Raw genomic sequence first — 19,196 nt, 5'->3', positions numbered from 1 at the left:
CGCACTGGCTGGGGGTTTGCTGGTCGGATTAGCTCCAATAGCCATAATAAATGAAACAAGAGGATGAAATAAAAACAAGTCCACACTGACTGAAGGCTGGGCTTATGGGAAGTGGCAGCTCCACTGGCCCCCAGGCTCTGAATTAGTTTTGCCACTCGATAATTTGACTGATTCACTTGAGTGGCCGGAGAGGACGTTTTTTTTGGGCCTGATCTCGGTGTAATCGAGTAACCTGGCTGGTGATTACCCCACGGACGCACAGGCTCTGGACGGGGAGCTGGGACAGAGGAGAGGAGAGACAGGGGCAGGTGGAGGAGAGCGAGAGAGGGGCTGCCCTGGCTGGCTGACGGCTGGAGCACAGAGCCCAGAGCAGGTAGCAGCAGTACTTGTTGAGCCCAACACTTGCACGGTCACTTAACTCCTCTCACGTCACTGCTTCATGCCTCAGTTCTCCTGCCTGGCCTGGATTAGATATCTCCCCCTATCTAGCCAGATGTCTCCCATAAGAGTGTGTTGCGTGCGTGCTGGTACATCTATGTGCGCATCCGTTCTCTATGCGTGCATGTGTGAATGTGTGTGAGAATAAAGCTGTGTTTGCATCTGCCCAGCAGAGGTCCCAGTAAACTCCAGATGAGTGGTGTGATAGTGGAACGGGACAGGAGCCTAGTGGCTCTTCTTTAACAAAGAGAATGAGGAGGCAGGGGGGATTTTCTCCTGTGTAGAGGCAGCCCAGGAATCTGTCAGAATCACTGCAGAAGATGGAAGGGAGGGAGGGAGGGAGGGGGGGGGGGCACTGCTGCCTGTGCACTGCAGTTGAAGGGTAACCTTTACTTAACCTTTCATATGTTGAAAGCACATTTCGCCACTGACTTATTAATTTGGACAAGGTCACCTTTTTTTTTCATTTTAATACCAGATTAGCGGAGCCAGATCGTGAACTTTGATGTGGAAAATGTGCAGATGAGGGCAACTCTCTGGGCCACCGTGTAAAAATTAGCAGGACTTTATTGACGTGCTATTGACCATTTTTTTTTCTAAAGAGGAGAAATGTCAATGCTTGCTACACAAGAGTAACAAGCAGAGTAAGCACTAAAATCTCAATTTACATACGCCGCTGTCAAAATTAATAATAGAATGTGCCGGATGCCGTTTTTTTCTGCCCTGTTCAGGCAGCGGGGTTGATGGGACTGTGGAGGGCTGGCTGCGTAAAGGGCGGATGTCTGTCCCCAAAACCCCACTGCTGTCCTTCACGGAGAACCACACCGCTGTGTTTCACAGAGACACACACTTCTTTCCTTCACAGAGAACCCACGCTGCTGTCCTTCACAGAGAACACCCCCACAGCTGATCTTCACAGAGAACCACACCGCTGTGTTTCACAGAGAACCACACTTCTTTCCTTCACAGCAGATGCTATTTTAGGAATGTGACGGGCTTCACCATGCTTCACTAACTTTATATAGGAAGTAAAGAGACTAATATATCCCTCGACATGACAAGGAAGACACGACCTAAATAACACAAATGCATAACTTATACTACGCACATCCGTGATTACACTTTTTTTGATTGGGGAAAACATTTATAAAAAATAAATGTGGTTTATAGTCATGCAAAAACATGCAAAAGTTTGCCTTCATGCCCTGAGTAAACAGTACCACCAAAATCATTAACATCCTCAGTGTGTGATTTAAGGATTATGTCATTAATGAGAATCAAACTTTACCAAGATTACTGAGAAGTGATCTCACCCCAGGGTGACCACACGGTCTGTCATTACAGCGAGAGGGGAGAAGGGCACAGAATTACACAGAGCTAATCCCACCCGCACAACCTGGGGATTATTTTACAGAGTAGGAGATGATTTTACAGAGTAGGAGATGATTTCTTTTCTTAAGAGGCTTTCGCAACCTTTATGGAATGGGGAGCAGCCTTCATACAGACAGTATGTAGCCTGCAGCGACAACGACATGCACACACACACACACACACACACACACACACACACACACACACACACACACACACACACACACACACACACACACACGGTCCTGAGCGTGAGTCACTGACTTCAAACTGTCACTCATCTGGCGTCCCCTAATTAAGTGTCTAATTATAGAGCTAATGCTGGCGACTGCAGCCACGATAAAGAGGACATGATGGCTACAGCAGACATACACAAACACACAGGGACGCGCACACACCACCACCAGTTGGTGGGTTTCTCTGTAGAGTCAAATCAAGGAATTACATTTGAGTGACAGCATGAAGAAGAGAAGTAGACCTCACTACAGCGTGACCGGTATTACCATTTTAATGTTACCTCAACCTCTGTAGCGAACAGCTAATCCTGTACTGTATGTTCGCAATCCACTTCCTGCCCGGGGTAAGGGCTCGATTGTGGTTGACACACAGCATAACTAGAATGTGGCTAACATTGGCTGGCTGAACAGGACACTGCCAGGGTGCAATGCCAAGGGTTGGAGGGGGGTCCAGGAGGTTCAGGGAGATATACTGGGCAACCTTGGGGTGTTCAGTATCTATCATGTCATGAATGAGATACAGGAGGTGCTTTCAAATGTCACGATGAGAAGGAAGGTGCATCAGATAAGCTCATTAGGAACGAGTCAGATCGGGGCTCTGCATTCATCTGCGCCACGGGACAAACGCAGCGTTTCACCAAGAGGAAAAAGAAGAGAGCGCTCAGCTTGTGTTTTCGATCCTGTCTCTGCAGATCAATAGGAAAAGTCAAGGAGAAGCAATACGGATCCACAAAAGAGAACCACTGACTCGTGCATTTAAAAGAGGGAGGAAAAGAAGTACTTAGTGATTTGCATTGCCTTGCGTGCAGCGTTTCTCCCTGTACCACTGGTTCTCTCTCTCTCTCTCTCTCTCTCTCTCTCTGATTATAACCTCTTTGTTTTTACAGTCTCCTCCTCATTAACCAAGCCCATCCTGATCATTCCTGAGAGCACGTTTCCAGACAGCCAGATCACTGGAAATACAAATGAAAAGCCCCCCCTCCTTCTCCACAGATCCTTCATTAAATACGGATTGGGGGCCACCCACCTACGCCGAGGCCTGGTGTTTAATTCTGCTCTGTGCGTTGGCAGGCGTGTGTCTCAGGGCCCCGGCTCTTTATCACAGGGATTTACAGACCCTCAGCGTCTGGCCCTCTCTCTCTTCTTCTCTCTCTCAATTTCTCTCTCCATCTCATCTCTCTCTTCCCCTCTTCCTCTCACTCTCTATCTATCTTTCCCTCTCTCTCCCTCTCTCAGTATTTCTGTAACCCAGGACTCATAAACAAGGCCATGGGAGAGCAGAGTCAATGACGCCAGTGGGCCCCAGCCTAATGCCAGGTAGGGTACCAGGCAGGGACGGACTGGCCATAGGGCAGTTCTGGCAAATGACTGATGGGCTGGTCCATCTTTAGCCGAGTGGGCCAGTCTACAGTAAATCGTTTATGTACCCTATTATTTAATGCAGAATGCAGAATGACCCTTATTCAGCCAATAATGGGGCTAAAATGCCTTGGCCGAGAAGCTAAAGGTTGGCCTCGGTCTGACAATGATGATGATGAAGACTGAGGTGACAAAGATCATGTTTGTGCCACGTGGGTCTTCTCTCAACAGCGGCCCTTGAGGTAGCCCTCCCAAGAAGGAGGAAGGCATGGATTAGGATAAATGTTGAGCACACAATGCTGGCTGGTTTACACCCTGATGTCCCCCCACCCCCAACCCCCCAGTTGATATCTATATTCCTGGCATCGCCTGGCTCCACTGCTCTCTCCCTCTCTCTGAAAGGCCTCTGTTCATTAGCATGCGCGAGGGCCAGGCTAGCCCATATGTCACTAAATAGAACCCCATGTTTTATTTATCCTCGGTTATTTTACTCAGAGACTTTAACCCCTTCAGATGAGCGTGCATCGAGCGAGGTACTGCCAAGCCGAGCAGAGCAGAGAAAAACAAACCAACACACAGGGAATCAACGCCAAGACCGACACAGAATCAGCTAATACGGCGACCTGGGATTGAGGAGAGGTCAGAGAGCAATGCTACTGCACTGTTCCAGGAAGTCAGGAGAGAGTGCCAGGGTTCGCTGCCAGAACTTTGCCATGCGATTAAGGACATGGACATCCTACATTTACAGTAAGATGACCGTACTGCAATCTGCTCACCTGTATCAGCCAGGTAAAAGTGACCAATGCTGCAAGACAACAGGGGAGTATGGCTCTGGATAACTGGGATTCAGAGAAAAAAAAAGGCGATCCAAAACAGTAGTTAAATACTATTTGTCAGAGTGAGGCCGAGGGAAGAGGGGGAGTAGGAGGCCCTCCTCCCAGGTTTGGAGGGGAGAGGAGGGGGAGGGGGGGTTAAACAGATGGAGGACCAGTCCCCGGTGGGACATGTCATTCATCAAAGTCACCAGGAAGGCCTGTTTTGTTTTCAGAGAGAGAGAGAGAGAGAGAGAGAGAGAGAGAGAGAGAGAGAGAGAGAGAGAGAGAGAGAGAGAGAGAGAGAGAGAGAGAGAGAGAGAGAGTCAGGTGGTTCTACTTGGGGTTCGTGACAGCCTGCATGACACACACAACATCTTCCCTGTCTTCATCTCCTGCTCTGCAAAAAGTGAAACCACAGTTTAACACCTAAAACTCCTTAATAACCTAGTGGGAGGATTAAAGGAGCGAGAGAAACACATCACACACCTCTCTGGCTCTGACGACTCACTCTCTCTCTCTCTCTGTTCCTCCCTTCATCTCTCTATCTCTCCATCTCCATCTCCCCCCCTCCCCTGACCCAGATTGCTTCAGCAGTGTAGTCAGAAGCAGAAGTCATGCTTGACATAATGACTGTACTGTAGTGAGGATGGACTCATTATGCCTGCTGTTGGAGCTCCTCCCCTCCTCTCTCCGGAGTGCCAGGGGCTTAGGATGTTTCTGTCAACAGCAATCCAGGAAACCAAACGCTCCAACAAAGCTCCACAACACGTTGCTTTTGCTCGGCTCAACAACCCCCCCCCCCCCCCCACCAGTGCGCTAACTCTAAACACGAGAGGGGAAGCTTTGAGAGAGAAAACCAGTATTCCCTCATGAATACTTCTTCTTTCTTTTATTTTCCTCCCGCTCACAAGGTGACGCTGAGCAGTGAAGTACAAAACAGAACTGCAAACAACCACTGGGGGGAAGGGGGGAATACAGCTTGAATAAAGCTTGCTCGTTTGTACGGATAATTATCGCATTATATGTTAATAACAAAACAAACGGTTGCTAATAACGGAATGACAACTCCGATACAAATCTGCTTTTTGACGTCTTCTGTAAAATGTTTTTACTGAAATAGGAATCTTGTTACTGCTGACTACAGTAGTATTAATGCATGCAACAAACAAACAAATAGTTTTGTTGTCGCATACACCGGATAGATGCAGTGAAATGTGTTGTTTTACAGGGTCAGCCATAGCAGTACGGCGCCCCTGGAGAAAATGAGGGTTAAGTGCCTTGCTCAAGGACACGTCGACAGATGTTCCACCTTGATGGCTCGGGTATTCGAACCAGCATCCTACTGGATACTGGCCCAACGTTGTAAGCGCTAGGCTACCTGCCGCCCTAGAACTACAACTGCCGCTGCTATCACCTTACTGTCATATAACTCAAATATATTCATCAAGAAGCAGTAAACATGAACTTTTACAGGGTCTCTAATCCATTCAGGATTCACGAGGAAGATACAGTATTCATGTTAGGTATCTAGAGTGCCTTCAGAAAGTATTGCTATTCCCTTGACTTATTCCACATTTTGTTGTGTTACAGCATGAATTCAAAAACGGATTAGATAGATTTTGTTTCTCACCCATCCACACACAATACCCCATAATGACAAAATGAAAACATGTTTTCATAAAATTTTGCAAATTTAATGAAAATGAAATACAGAAATATAAAATGTACGTAAGTATTGTCACGTCCTGACCAGTATAAGGGGTTATTTGTTATTGTAGTTTGGTCAGGGCGTGGCAGGGGTGTGTTTGTTTTGTGTTGTCGGGGTTTTTGGGTATTGTTCTATGTTTTGTATTTCTATGGGTTTTCTATGTTGTGTATTTCTTTGTGTTGGCCTGCTATGGCTCTCAATCAGGAACAGCTGTACATCGTTGTTGCTGATTGGGAGTCATACTTAGGTAGCCCTTTTTTCACCTGTCTTTTGTGGGAAGTTGTTTTTGCACTGCTAGGGTTAGCCTGCAATACTGTTTAGCTGTCGTTCGTTTTTTTTCCGTTTTCTTGTTTTGTGTAAATGTTCTAATAAAAGTATTATGAGCATTCACATACCCGCTGCATTTTGGTCAAATCCATACGACGCCCGTGACAGACCTTACCACCAAGAAAGGACCAATCAGCAGGGTAAGGAGTACGGTGAAGAAGGATGGACATGGGCGGAGATGAGGATGAGCATATCCAGGGCTATGGAGGAGTTAAGGGAGCATGAGAGGCAGCCCCCCCAAAATATTTTGGGGGGGCACACGGGTAGTTTGGCTGGGCCGGGGTTGAGGCCTAAGCCAACTCCCCGTGCTTACCGGAGGCAGCGTGGTACTGGTCAGGCCCGTGCTATGGGGTGATGCGCACGGCGTCGAGACCGAGCATCCACAGGCCGGTGTGCTCGGTGCCAGTGTCCCGCATTTGCCGGGGGGAGGCGGGCACCCAGCCAGTACGAGTGGTGCCAGTCCTGCGCTCGAGACCGCCAGTGCGCCTCCACGGCCCAGTGTATCCTGTTCCCGCTCCCCACACTAGCCCTGAGGTGCGTGTCTCGAGTCTGGTACCTCCTGTACCAGCCCCACGCACCAGGTCTCCAGTACATCAGCCCAGTCCAGTACGTCCTGCTCCTGCTCCTCGCACAAGCCCTGTGGTGTGTGTAAATAGTCTGGCGTCTCCAAAGCCAGCCCCACGCATCAGGCTTTCAGTGCACAGTCCCCATCCAGAGCTTCCGGCGACAGTTCCCCGTCCAGAGCTTCCGGCGACAGTTCCCCGTCCAGAGCTTCCGGCGACAGTTCCCCGTACATTGCTTCCAGCGACGGCCTACAGTCCGGAACCGAGAGAAACGGCCTACAGTCCGGAACCGAGAGAAACGGCCTACAGTCCGGAACCGAGAGAAACGGCCTACAGTCCGGAACCGAGAGAAACGGCCTACAGTCCGGAACCGAGAGAGTCGGCCTACAGTCCGGAACCGAGAGAGTCGGCCTACAGTCCGGAACCGAGAGAGTCGCCCTTCAGTCCGGAACCGGCGCAGCCAGAGTCGCCCTTCAGTCCGGAACCGGCGCAGCCAGAGTCGCGCTTCAGCCCGAGGTCTCCAGCGATGCGCGTCAGGCCGAGGTCTCCAGCCACGCGCCTTAGCCCTGAGCCTTCAGCGGGGGTGGACAGGTTAGGTTGGGGACTAAGGCCGGAGCCTGAGCCACCTCCGGGGTAGGAGGATTGGGGGGGGGGTGTTGCACAAGAACCGTCGGTGACGGTGGCCACCCTCCGTTCCCTCCCCTGTAGTTTTGGGATTTTTTTGTTGTGGGTTATGGTTTTGTTAGTTTTTGTTTCAGGTGCATCCGGGGTTTGCACCTCTGGGGGGTTACTGTCACGTCCTGACCAGTATAAGGGGTTATTTGTTATTGTAGTTTGGTCAGGGCGTGGCAGGGGTGTGTTTGTTTTGTGTTGTCTGGGTTTTTGGGTATTGTTCTATGTTTTGTATTTCTATGGGTTTTCTATGTTGTGTATTTCTTTGTATTGGCCTGCTATGGCTCTCAATCAGGAACAGCTGTACATCATTGTTGCTGATTGGGAGTCATACTTAGGTAGCCCTTTTTTCACCTGTCTTTTGTGGGAAGTTGTTTTTGCACTGCTAGGGTTAGCCTGCAATACTGTTTAGCTGTCGTTCGTTTTTATTCAGTTTTCTTGTTTTGTGTAAATGTTCTAATAAAAGTATTATGAGCATTCACGTACCCGCTGCATTTTGGTCAAATCCATACGACGCCCGTGACAAGTATTCACAACCCTGTTAGAATCATCTTTGGCAGCAGTTTCAAATGTGAGTCTTTCTGGGTAAGTCTCTAAGAGCTTTGCACACCTGGATTGTACAATATTTGCACATTATTCTTGAAAAATCCTTCAAGCTCTCTCAAATTGGTAGTTGATCATTGCTAAACAGCCATTTTCAAGTCTTGCCATAGATTTTCAAGCCGGTTTAAGTAAAAACTGTAACTAGGCCGTTCAATGTCATCTTAGTAAGCAACTTAAGCAACAATAAGGTTATTGTCCTGCTGAAATGTGAATTTGTATCCCAGTGTCTGTTGGAAAGCAGACTGAACCAGGTTTTCCACTAGGATTTTGCTTGTGCTTAGCTCTATTCCATTTATTTTTTATCATTGACGATTACAAGCATACCCATAACATGATGCAGCCACCACCATGCTTGAAAATGTAAAAAGTGGTACTCAGGGATGTGTTGTGTTGGATTTGCCCCAAACATAATGCTTTGTATTCAGGACATTAAGTTAATTTCTTTGCTACATTTTTGGGGGGTTTGCTTTTGAGCCTTATTGCAAACAGGATGCATGTTTTGGAATATTTAAATTCTGTACAGGCTTCCTTCTTTTCACTGTCATTTAGGTCAGTATTGTGGAGTAACTACAATGCTGTTGTAGGCTTGCAAAAACAAAGGCGTTGAATACTTCTTCAATCAAGACATTTCATCTTTACATTTTTTTTATACAATTTATAATAGGGGCTATTGCGTGTAGGCCAGTGACACAAAACCTCAATTGAATCCCTTTTAAATTCAGGCTGTAACGCAACAAAATGTGGAAAAAGTCAAGGGGTGTGAATTCTTTCTGAAGGCACTGTAAATATGCTGTTTGCTTCTGGGAGAATGAGCAATGGAAATGCAGGTTGTCCCATGAACTTAATGAAAAGGCATTCAGGAATAATGTCCTCCTTGTCTGTGCTATCAACAAATGGGAGAGCCTTGAGGGAAAAAATAAATACAATAATTCATAATAAAAAATAATAAAAACCGCTGAAAACATTATTTGTATCTAAAACAAAACATGTACTGCTTGGTCGTTAAAGGTAAAGAAAATAATTTCAAAATAACGGAAGGTTGTATTTAATTATCACATTAAACTACATATCCAAAAGATACGACTCATTTGCCACCAATATAGCCTCTAATTGTGTCTTGTCATCAGTACTTCTATTACCTGGGTTGAGTAATACACTAATGCACCGCGGGGATAAAAACGTAAATGATTTTGAAGTGCATTTTAAAGAAGTCCCACCCACTGCAACAGAGGAGAATAATAACACAGGTCATCTGAAATCAATCACTAGCATGGCTAACTGACTGCTCTGGCTCCTCGTCTGCACAAATCAATATCCTTACTGGCCATTGTGAGGACTAAATTGCCGCCACCATCAGCAATTCAAAGAAAAAAATATATAAAAAGACAAGCAAAAATGTGCTTAACAAGACAGAACCTATAGTTTGCTGTAGGTACACTTTTCAAATAGACAGCTAAATGCAAAACACACCGAGACACGCAAAACACACAGACGCACACAAAACACGTGTGTACAAACACACGCACAGATTACACCTAAGCACAGTGACAGGCATGGTGTTGATACGACAATGTGAACACAACTTCGCCAAATAGATTCTTGCATATTACAATTGTATAAAGGGGCGAGACGAGAGGGAAAGGCCTACGGCAACGAGAGAGAGAGAGAGGATGAGAGAGAGAGAGAGAGAGAGGGAGAGCAAATGCATGTGTGAGAAAACGCTACAGAAATCCAATAGTATAACCTCTGTTTGAGACGCAGTAGTGGCCAGTGAAGGACAGAGGAGAAAATCAATAGGAACTGATTTGCAGAAAGAGGGGGATTGGGTGGAGATGAGGGGAGGGGGAGAAAGAAAGGCGCCGGGAAACAGAGACAGGGATCTCAAAAGGAAAGATAACAGAATCGCTTTCATCAAAATGTGACAAATCCGAGGCTACGGTATGGGACACCTGATGGCTGTCTATTTTCATCAAACCGTTAAAATACATAATTAATGCGAGGTAGAGGTTAGCGAGTGGAGGGTAAATTAGCTTTTTTATTGGGGTGCTTTGAGTGAGACTCACTGGAGGTTGTGTGCATGTTTAGGGTGGCTGCACATGGATGAGAGAGATCTTACCTCCGGGCGACATGGATGAGAGGAGGCCGGGTGACAATAGGCCGTGGACACTGTGGGGAAGAAGCCTGGAGCTCTCCTGCATCGCTACCCCCAGGGAACGCTTCGGTGGGCGGCCAGGCCTGGAGCTACAGAGACGGGGAGAGAAGGAGAGGGGAAGAGAGAGAGAGAGAGAGAGAGAGAGGCAGAGAGAGATATATATTACAGTCAATACACAGCAAATGATCTACTATTTAAATCTCTATCACTCAGACCACATAGGCTCACAGTGAAAGAGTCCATTGATTCCTCCATTTTCAATGGATTTTACATTTCTCTAAATAGCATGAGTGATATGAGAACTGTATCAAATTGTCTAACATTTAAATTGACAACAATAGACACTAGGATAGAGTGGGAAAAAACCCCAAAAAAGAATGCCGAAACCCACCAAAAAACTAAAGCAATTTACATATTTCCATGACGATTGCTAGTCCAATTTCTATGAATTTTTATTGTGGTCCACCAAACGCACTCGACCAGCCTTTAAAACCCAAGAATTGTACTTATTATTTTTCAAATGATATTTCAAGCCTTGTGACACCTCAACAACATGTAGTGATTACTCTCCTCCTCTCATCACTCACACCAACATCTGTTTGCGTCCCCTCCGCAACCCACCGCCCCTCCCCCCTCCCTGTCCCACTCTGGGGGGATTAGACAGAGACGGCAGGTAGACAGAGATCCACTCCACTGATAACACTGGGGACTAACACACACACACACACACACACGCACGCACACACACACACACACACACACACACACACACACACACACACACACACACACGCACACGCACACGCACACACACAGAAAGCTTGATAATGATCACCTCAAAAACATATGCCTTGAAGTGCACAGGGGGACATTGCATATTCCAGCAAGGCCATATCTGATAAGGGGTCGCCAGCGTGCAGACACATTGTTTCCAGGGTTTGGTGTCTGATGGTGTAAAATTAGACTGAGATTCCTTCCCCCTGGGGCCAGGAAGTAAGAAACAAGTGAAAACTTTCCTTAGGTTACACAACCCCTCTCACACACACATTCCCTTCCTTACTTTACCCAACAGTAGCCTCTTAAAGGGTGTACTAGACTGATAGGGCGCTTCTGTCGCAGAGACACGTATGTGACAAGGGGCAGGAGGGAGGGAGAAAAGTGCTCAAAAAGAAAAAAAATGCTAATTTTAGCGCCGTATACGTTTGGCCGGCGTCCAGAAACATTAACTAAAGAAGTGCTGTGTAGTTGTTTCTTTATGTATTTCATTAATATTGCAGTGGCAACAAACACAAACAGGACCACAGAGCAATCAGCATACAAGTAAAAGGAGGGGGGTGTTCAATATAGGAACAAATCAGAGTAGTCTTCAGAGACGTGGTTGGACGCGAGTTGAAAAAGCAACACTAGACGCTCCAGATGCCATTACACTTGGCTGGCCTGGGACTCCGCTTTACAGGATAAAAGATGTAGAGCGGACTTGAACGGAGAACAGAGAGAGGACAGAAAGAAGAAAACCCGGAGAGACAAATGGAAGGCTCTTATCAGTGTTCCAAACAGAGTGTTGCCATTAGAACAAAGCCCATTCGCTGTGAAGCGTCCGTCTCTCTCTCTCGTTCGCCGTGCCCCCCTCTCTCTGTTCAACACAAAGGCGTTCACTCACAAGCTGCCACAACAGTCCATTTTGATTCAGCTGTTTGTTAATTCGCCTTTAATGTCTTGTCCTGCTCTTTTCTCTGGCCAGTATATTCTGTTTTAAGTATGATTCACCTGAACATACACAGACAAGAGTAGCCAAGGACTCCAGACTGGAGACTCCAGACTTGGAGGAGTCACTCACCTCAATAGAAAATGAAGCAACTTTTTTATTTTTTCTGTCAGTTAAAAAGTAACTTATAAATATTGACATGGGTCAGTAACACAGCCCTGAAATGGAGGTGTTTGTCAAGACACAGTTGATCTGTACTTCACCAGGAAATGACTCAGCGGTACACTCACAGGTTTGCCGCTACTGTACCGTAGGCTTTAGTGTGTTCAATATACACCACTACAGCACAGCAAAACTACTCAGCTCTGCTACAGTAACCTGACTCCACTGTGTGTATTATTCGCTGTTGACCGGCCTGCAATTCCAATCGATGATAAACTCCATGTGACCCTCACACTGTTACACCAAGGAGGTGGCGCCAATGATCACAGTCCCCTATGGACACACCCTCAACCCCCCCCCATCCTCAGATTCCCCCCAGCCATGCCCCTCATGACTTGTTGGCTGTCTGCATGAGCTGCACCTCGGAAAATGCAGAGCCCTACGATTGTCACTTTACTAATCCAATTAAAAACTATGACCAGCCAAGCGTGTAAAAAGAAGAAGAAAAAAAAAGAACAATCAACATTAATCACTTTTGCGGTTGTAGTGAGCCTGTTACAGGAACCGCTCAATGAAGTTAACTGTAGTGTATCAAAGTCAGCCTTGCTTATTGCTCCGCACAGTCTGCAGGGCCCTGTCAGCTCACGATAGCGCAGGGCCCACGGTTTTTAAACTGCGTAATTAAGGCACTTTGGAGGTTCCAGGTTTACAGTCTTTATTTATTTCATCATCATACATTCGAGATTTTTTTTTAACAGAAGGTTTGTGGGTATTTCATTTGAAACCAATTCAAATGCAGATATACTGTACATCAGAGGCATCATGTCCATAGTGGGCACAAGGGCACGTACCCACTCAGATTTTTTCAAACGGAAATAAAAAATATATTATATATATGTACAGTACCAGTCAAAAGTTTGGTCACACCTACTCATTCAAGGTTTTTCTTAATTTTTTATATTTTCTAGAATAATAGTGAAAACATCAAAACTATGAAATAACACATATGGAATCATGTAGTAAACAAAAAAAGTCTTTAAACAAATCTAAATATATTTGAGATTTTTTTTAAGTTGCCACCCTTTGCCTTGATGACAGCTTTGCACGCTCTTGGCATTCTCTCAACCAGCTTCACCTGGAATGCTTTTCCAACAGTCTTTAAGGAGTTCCCACATATGCTGAGCACTTTTTGGCTGCTTTTCCTTCACTCTGCTGTCCAACTCATCCCAAGCCATCTCAATTGGGTTGAGGTCTGATGATTGTGGAGGCCAGGTCAACTGATGCAGCACTCATTACTCTCCTTTTTGGTCAAAAAGCCCTTACACAGCCTGGAGGTGTGTTGGGTCATTGTCCTGTTGAAAAACAAATGATAGTCCCACTAAGAACAAACCAGATGTTATAACGTAATGCTGTAGTAGCCATGCTGGTTAAGTGTGCCTTTAATTCTAAATAAATCACTGACAGTGTCACCAGCAAAGCACCCCCACACATCACACCTCCTCCTCCATGCTTCATGGTGGGAACAACACATACAGAGATCATCTGTTCACCTTCTCAAATTTGGACTCATAAGACCAAAGGACAGATTTCCACCGGTCTAATGTCCATTGCTCGTGTTTCTTGGCCCAAGCAAGTCTCTTCTTATTATTGGTGTCCTTTCGTAGTGGTTTCTTTGCAGCAATTGGACCATGAAGGCCTGATTCACACAGTCTCCTCTGAACAGTTGATGTTGAGATGTGTCTGTTACTTGAACTCTGTGAAGCATTTATTTGTGCTACAATTTCTGATGCTGGTAACTCTAATGAACTTATCCTCTGCAGCAGAGGTAACTCTGGGTCTTCTTTTCCTGTGGCGGTCCTCATGAGAGCCAGTTTCATCTTGAAAAATTCTTGAAAATCTCTGCATTGACTGACATTCATGTCTTTAAAGTAATGATGGACTGTTGTTTCTCTTTGCTTATTTGAGCTGTTCTTGCCATAATATGGACTTGGTCTTTTACCAAATAGGGTTATCTTCTGTATACCAACCCTACCTTGTCACAACACAACTGATTGGCTCAAACGCATTAAGTAGGAAAGCAATTCCACCAATTAACTTTTAACAAGGCACACCTGTTCATTGAAATGCATTCCAGGTGACTACCACATGAAGCTGGTAAACAGGAGTTACTTAGAAGAATCTCAAATATAAAATATATTTTGATTTGTTTAACACTTTTTTGGTTACTACATGATTCCATATGTGTTATTTCATAGTTTTGATGTCTTCACTATTATTCTACAATGTAGAAAATAGTCAAAAAATTAAGAAAAACCCTGAAATGAGTAGGTGTGTCCAAACTTTTGACTGGTACTATACAGTACCAGGGCCAAGGTAACTCAAAGCATTTACATTATATTTGATTATTTGACTCAGCTGTGTGGTGCTAGGGCAATGTTAGAGTATCTAAATTCTTTCTCTGAAAAAAATAATGTATACTAAAAAAATCAAATTATAAAAAAAAAAAAACTAAACCTGCACCCTTTGGGGTCCCCGGGACCGAGTTTGGGAAGCACTGCTTTGTGCGTGCAGACAGTACCATCAGTGGAGGAGCAGAGAAAGTGCAGCGAACCACACAGCGTTTGATTTGATTTCAACTGCCAGTGATGGGCAGGACTTGCAGGAAGTATGTTTGTAAATTAATTTGATCAATCTATATAGCCTATTGATTCCTTCTTGATGAACAAATATCATGTAAATGCTTTGTTGTTTCTCTATAATACTAGCCACCTAGCAATTTTATTAAGTTGGCTTTAGCTAGCCAGCTATTATTGATAGGTTCCCAATCTCCCAAGTAGCTACCAAGCCATTTCAGGCTATCATTTAAGTTAAAGTAGTTTGACTACCTTAGCTGGCATGCATGCTGGCAAGGTAGATAGACCTTAGAAAATACAGAAATCGCTTTGATTCTTGGGTTATGATATTAAATACCAGTCTGGAAGTTGTACTAAAATCCTAAGGCATAAAGGTTCTTAAAGAATCAATGTGGATCATTCATTAAAATGACAGATGAACAGGTATAGAGGTATGCTTAGATAACCTATGCGGGAAAAATATATATATTTTACACAGAATTAGGCATAATGATTGTGGCTCTGACTGAAGGAAAAACGTGTTTCATGTGTTTGAAAACGTAAAAATTCTCTGAATTCCGGAAGGGAATCCATCCTCACATACTTTGTGCACCCTATAAAATAATGGGAGCATGACACCCCTGCTGTACATACTCACATACGATCCTTTTTTTTCTCATTTGGATGCTCTGTCCTTTTTTCTTCTTCTTTATTTTTTTCTCTCCTTGAGTTACCTTGGCCCTTAGCATTCTCTATGAAGACAGGGTTGGGGAAGGACTTGGCCCTTATCATTCTCTATGAAGAGAGGATTGGGGAAGGACTTGGCCCTTAGCATTCTCTATGAAGACAGGGTTGGGGAAGGACTTGGCCCTTATCATTCTCTATGAAGACAGGATTGGGGAAGGACTTGGCCCTTATCATTCTCTATGAAGACAGGGTTGGGGAAGGACTTGGCCCTTAGCATTCTCTATGAAGACAGTGTTCGGGAAGGACTTGGCCCTTATCATTCTCTATGAAGAGAGGGTTGGGGAAGGACTTGGTCCTTATCATTCTCTATGAAGAGAGGATTGGGGAAGGACTTGGCCCTTATCATTCTCTATGAAGACAGGGTTGGGGAAGGACTTGGCCCTTATCATTCTCTATGAAGAGAGGGTTGGGGAAGGACTCGGCCCTTATCATTCTCTATGAAGAGAGGGTTGGGGAAGGACTTGGTCCTTATCATTCTCTATGAAGAGAGGGTTGGGGAAGGACTTGGCCCTTATCATTCTCTATGAAGACAGGGTTGGGGAAGGACTTGGCCCTTATCATTCTCTATGAAGAGAGGATTGGGGAAGGACTTGGCCCTTATCATTCTCTATGAAGAGAGGGTTGGGGAAGGACTTGGCCCTTAGCATTCTCTATGAAGAGAGGGTTGGGGAAGGACTTGGCCCTTAGCATTCTCTATGAAGACAGGGTTGGGGAAGGACTTGGCCCTTAGCATTCTCTATGAAGACAAGGTCGGGGAAGGAATTGGCCCTGAGCATTCTCTAGGAGAATGCATGCACTTGAAAATAATAGAGAATGAAGAGACGTGGCTTCACAAGCTGGCCTTACATGTACGTCCAAGTACATGTAATTAACTTCAAATACGATAAAGATATTTATTAGGCTATCTATTACTGCTGCCAACTTTGCCAAAGATACAATATTAGGGTTAGTAATTTGTCTAAACGCCCACAACCACCTCTAAATTCACAGATGAAGGTGTTGTAATACAGAGCAGGCCTACTGGATATTACAGAACGACGAGATATGTTATTCATGTATTCTGTCTTGTAATTATGGCCTATGTGAAAAATGGAGGTCCCTTCCACCTGTGTCTTCCATCATAAATGATGATGGCATAAGCAGAACACCTGATACTGAAGAGGAAACCAATTAACTGGCAAGAAGATAATTAGCTAAAATGACAATTTCATTTTTCTGATGTGCTCACTGCAATACATTTCTTACTTAAATAAATGACCGTTTAAATCAAATTGGCCACCACTTCCCCATAGCATTAGAGGGAAGTTCCTCTTCGGGCCTATAACGTGTAGACTGTTCTACCCGACTTTGTTGTGAGCCTAATAACGCAACAACAACAAACAAACAACAAAAAAAAACGATGAAGATAACATTAGGTCTGGTGTGTGTATCCCAAAAAGAGAGGCTCTTGAAAAAGCATTAATTACCAGAACGTTCCGATAACGTGTGGACATTTCCGGAGAGGAAAAGGGGAATTAGAAAACAAGATGGCGGAGCAGGAGCGGGGCAAGGTTCTGTGGGGTTAGTCCAGAGAGGCAGAGGCAAAGCTGCATGCAGGTCACTGTATCCCCCCCCCCCCCTCCCCCCCCTCTCCCCCCGCCAGCCAGAGAGTTGGCTGAACTGGAAACCCTGTACTGTTGAAACCTCTTTAGCAGATTAACCAGACATTTCCTCCAACGTCTTAAATGAGAGAGGGGGGGAAGAGGGCTTCCTTTAGAGGGTGGATTGTTTTCCATACACATAGCTGATTGTTGAAGAAAAGGAATGGAAATAAAGGAATGGATGTATTTTTTTCTTTTGGAGTCACTGACTCATTCCCCTCTCGCACACTGGTGTCATTTTCTTATGCGGGTGATTGTGCGCTAACTTGGCCTTTTTCCTCTGGAGACTAGAACTGTTTTCTTATTTGGCTCCCGTTTTACTGAGCATTGTATCCCTGCGATCCTTTCCTAGCTGCCGGCAGGTGCTTCCTTGTATAAGGACTGACTGAGTCCAAGAACAGGATCTGCATCAAAGAAAAGGGCCTAAATGAGGTGGATAATTACAATTCTGCAGAGCTAGCCCCCCGTGTAAACCCCCATGCTCGGCTTTAGCCATGGTGGTAGAAACTTGGGCTGGTATTTCATCAAACCGGGAACTGTGGATCAGTTTTCATAGTGCTCAAAATTACAAAGACAATGTTTTTGGAAAAAGTCTATACTCATGTATTTTGCATTATTATGAAGTAGTTTTTATAGTTTTTCAAAGTGTTTAGTTTCATTAAAAAAACGTTAACCATATTCACAAAAATGACACAAAAAAGCGAAGTATGATTTTGTCAAAAAATCTAATTTGTATTTCATTTTATATTGACAGAGGGGTTCAAAGAAAAAAGGTGGAGTCACATTAACCCTCTGTCCCGCCACATTTTTTTGCCTTGACGTTCCCCCTGCCTACCATGCTCTAGAGTACTCAGCTACTGTCGGTGGGTGCTCAGTACTGCAAGAGCACCTGACACCCAGGTGCCCTCCGAGCATGAATACTGTACTACAAACAGCCTCATTGGTGGGCATAATGCCCACTCCTGCTGCTATGCACCTCCATGTTTGCCCTCTCTGAAGCACACACACACACACACACACACACACACACACACACACACACACACACACACACACACACACACACACACACACACACACACACACACACACACACACACACACACACTCACACTCCTACCCCTACGCCCCTAGAGGGTCCCAACGGGCTGAAGGAACAGATGGCTGCGAAAAGTCATTCACACGTTCCAGCACGTTCCACTCACCAGAAAAGAAAAAGCCTGTCAATGCACTCGTCCCTACCAATCACTCCCCTCAACTCTCAGGTGGTATAACTGTGCCTCCCGAAGACTACTTAAAGTGGGTTACTAAGCACTTTTTAGTCCAAACGAATGTCGCAAATGTGCCCTTGTCGTTTTTTTTTCAAAACGGTTCGTTAAATATTCATAGTGATCGGACACCTGCTCGTCTGCGCCTGTGCCTGGGTTACCCCTGGCACTCCAGGAAGACTGTCCTTTCATATGAGTGATGGCTCCACCCACTCTTCTCAATGACAAAGGCCACAGTGTGTTGGTCAATATCTGCCATGGCACCATGCTGCACTAACTACTTGTGTTTGCGTCGAACAAAGACATTTCTCTTACACAAAGTGGAGACAGGGAGGGGGAAAGGTGGCGGGAGTCCACAAGTCCAGAAAACTTGAACGGCAGGGGAGAGAAGGGTGGGGTGTGTGTGTGTGGGGGGGGGGGCAGTGTGAAAGGGTTGAGAACAGGCTAAACAAAAATCAGATTTAAATTTTTTAATGGGAAATTGTTTAAAAAACAACAAAGACGGCAGCCTGCAAAAAAAAAATGGTACAAGTCAGGGTGCCTTTGAAGATATTTAATTAAAATCTAATCCTGCATTCTTAAAGGCTCACATAAATTAAGCTGTCAGTCAGGAGATTTATGCATTCACATTTGCATATTGCATACAATTCATCAATTACTCATGTTTGAGAGGCCTGCGTATCCCAGGGAGAGTGGCTGCCAGTGTGCCAGCACAGTGAGAACGAGGGAGAGACGGAGAGCGGGAGAGGTGGGGCTGACAGTACCCAGGAGAAGTCAGTCTCCATATGGCCACACACTCAACCAATACCGCTGAAACC

At 45.3% G+C, this 19,196-nt stretch overlaps 1 protein-coding gene across 7 annotated transcripts in view; it reads right to left on the bottom strand.

Moving 5' to 3' along the window:
* dacha (dachshund a) overlaps window positions 1-19,196 on the bottom strand; it is a 129,936-nt gene that overhangs the window by 56,572 nt on the left and 54,168 nt on the right. For all 7 annotated transcript variants that reach the window (XM_014195976.2, XM_014195973.2, XM_014195972.2 and 4 more), the window contains exon 2: window positions 10,209-10,333. In XM_014195976.2, the coding sequence (XP_014051451.1) occupies window positions 10,209-10,333 (125 nt within the window). The remainder of the gene's footprint in view (window positions 1-10,208; window positions 10,334-19,196) is intronic.

This window comes from Salmo salar, chromosome ssa04, assembly GCF_905237065.1.
Source record: "Salmo salar chromosome ssa04, Ssal_v3.1, whole genome shotgun sequence".
Lineage (NCBI taxonomy): Eukaryota > Metazoa > Chordata > Actinopteri > Salmoniformes > Salmonidae > Salmo > Salmo salar.
This window is presented reverse-complemented; position numbering and strand designations above follow the sequence as displayed.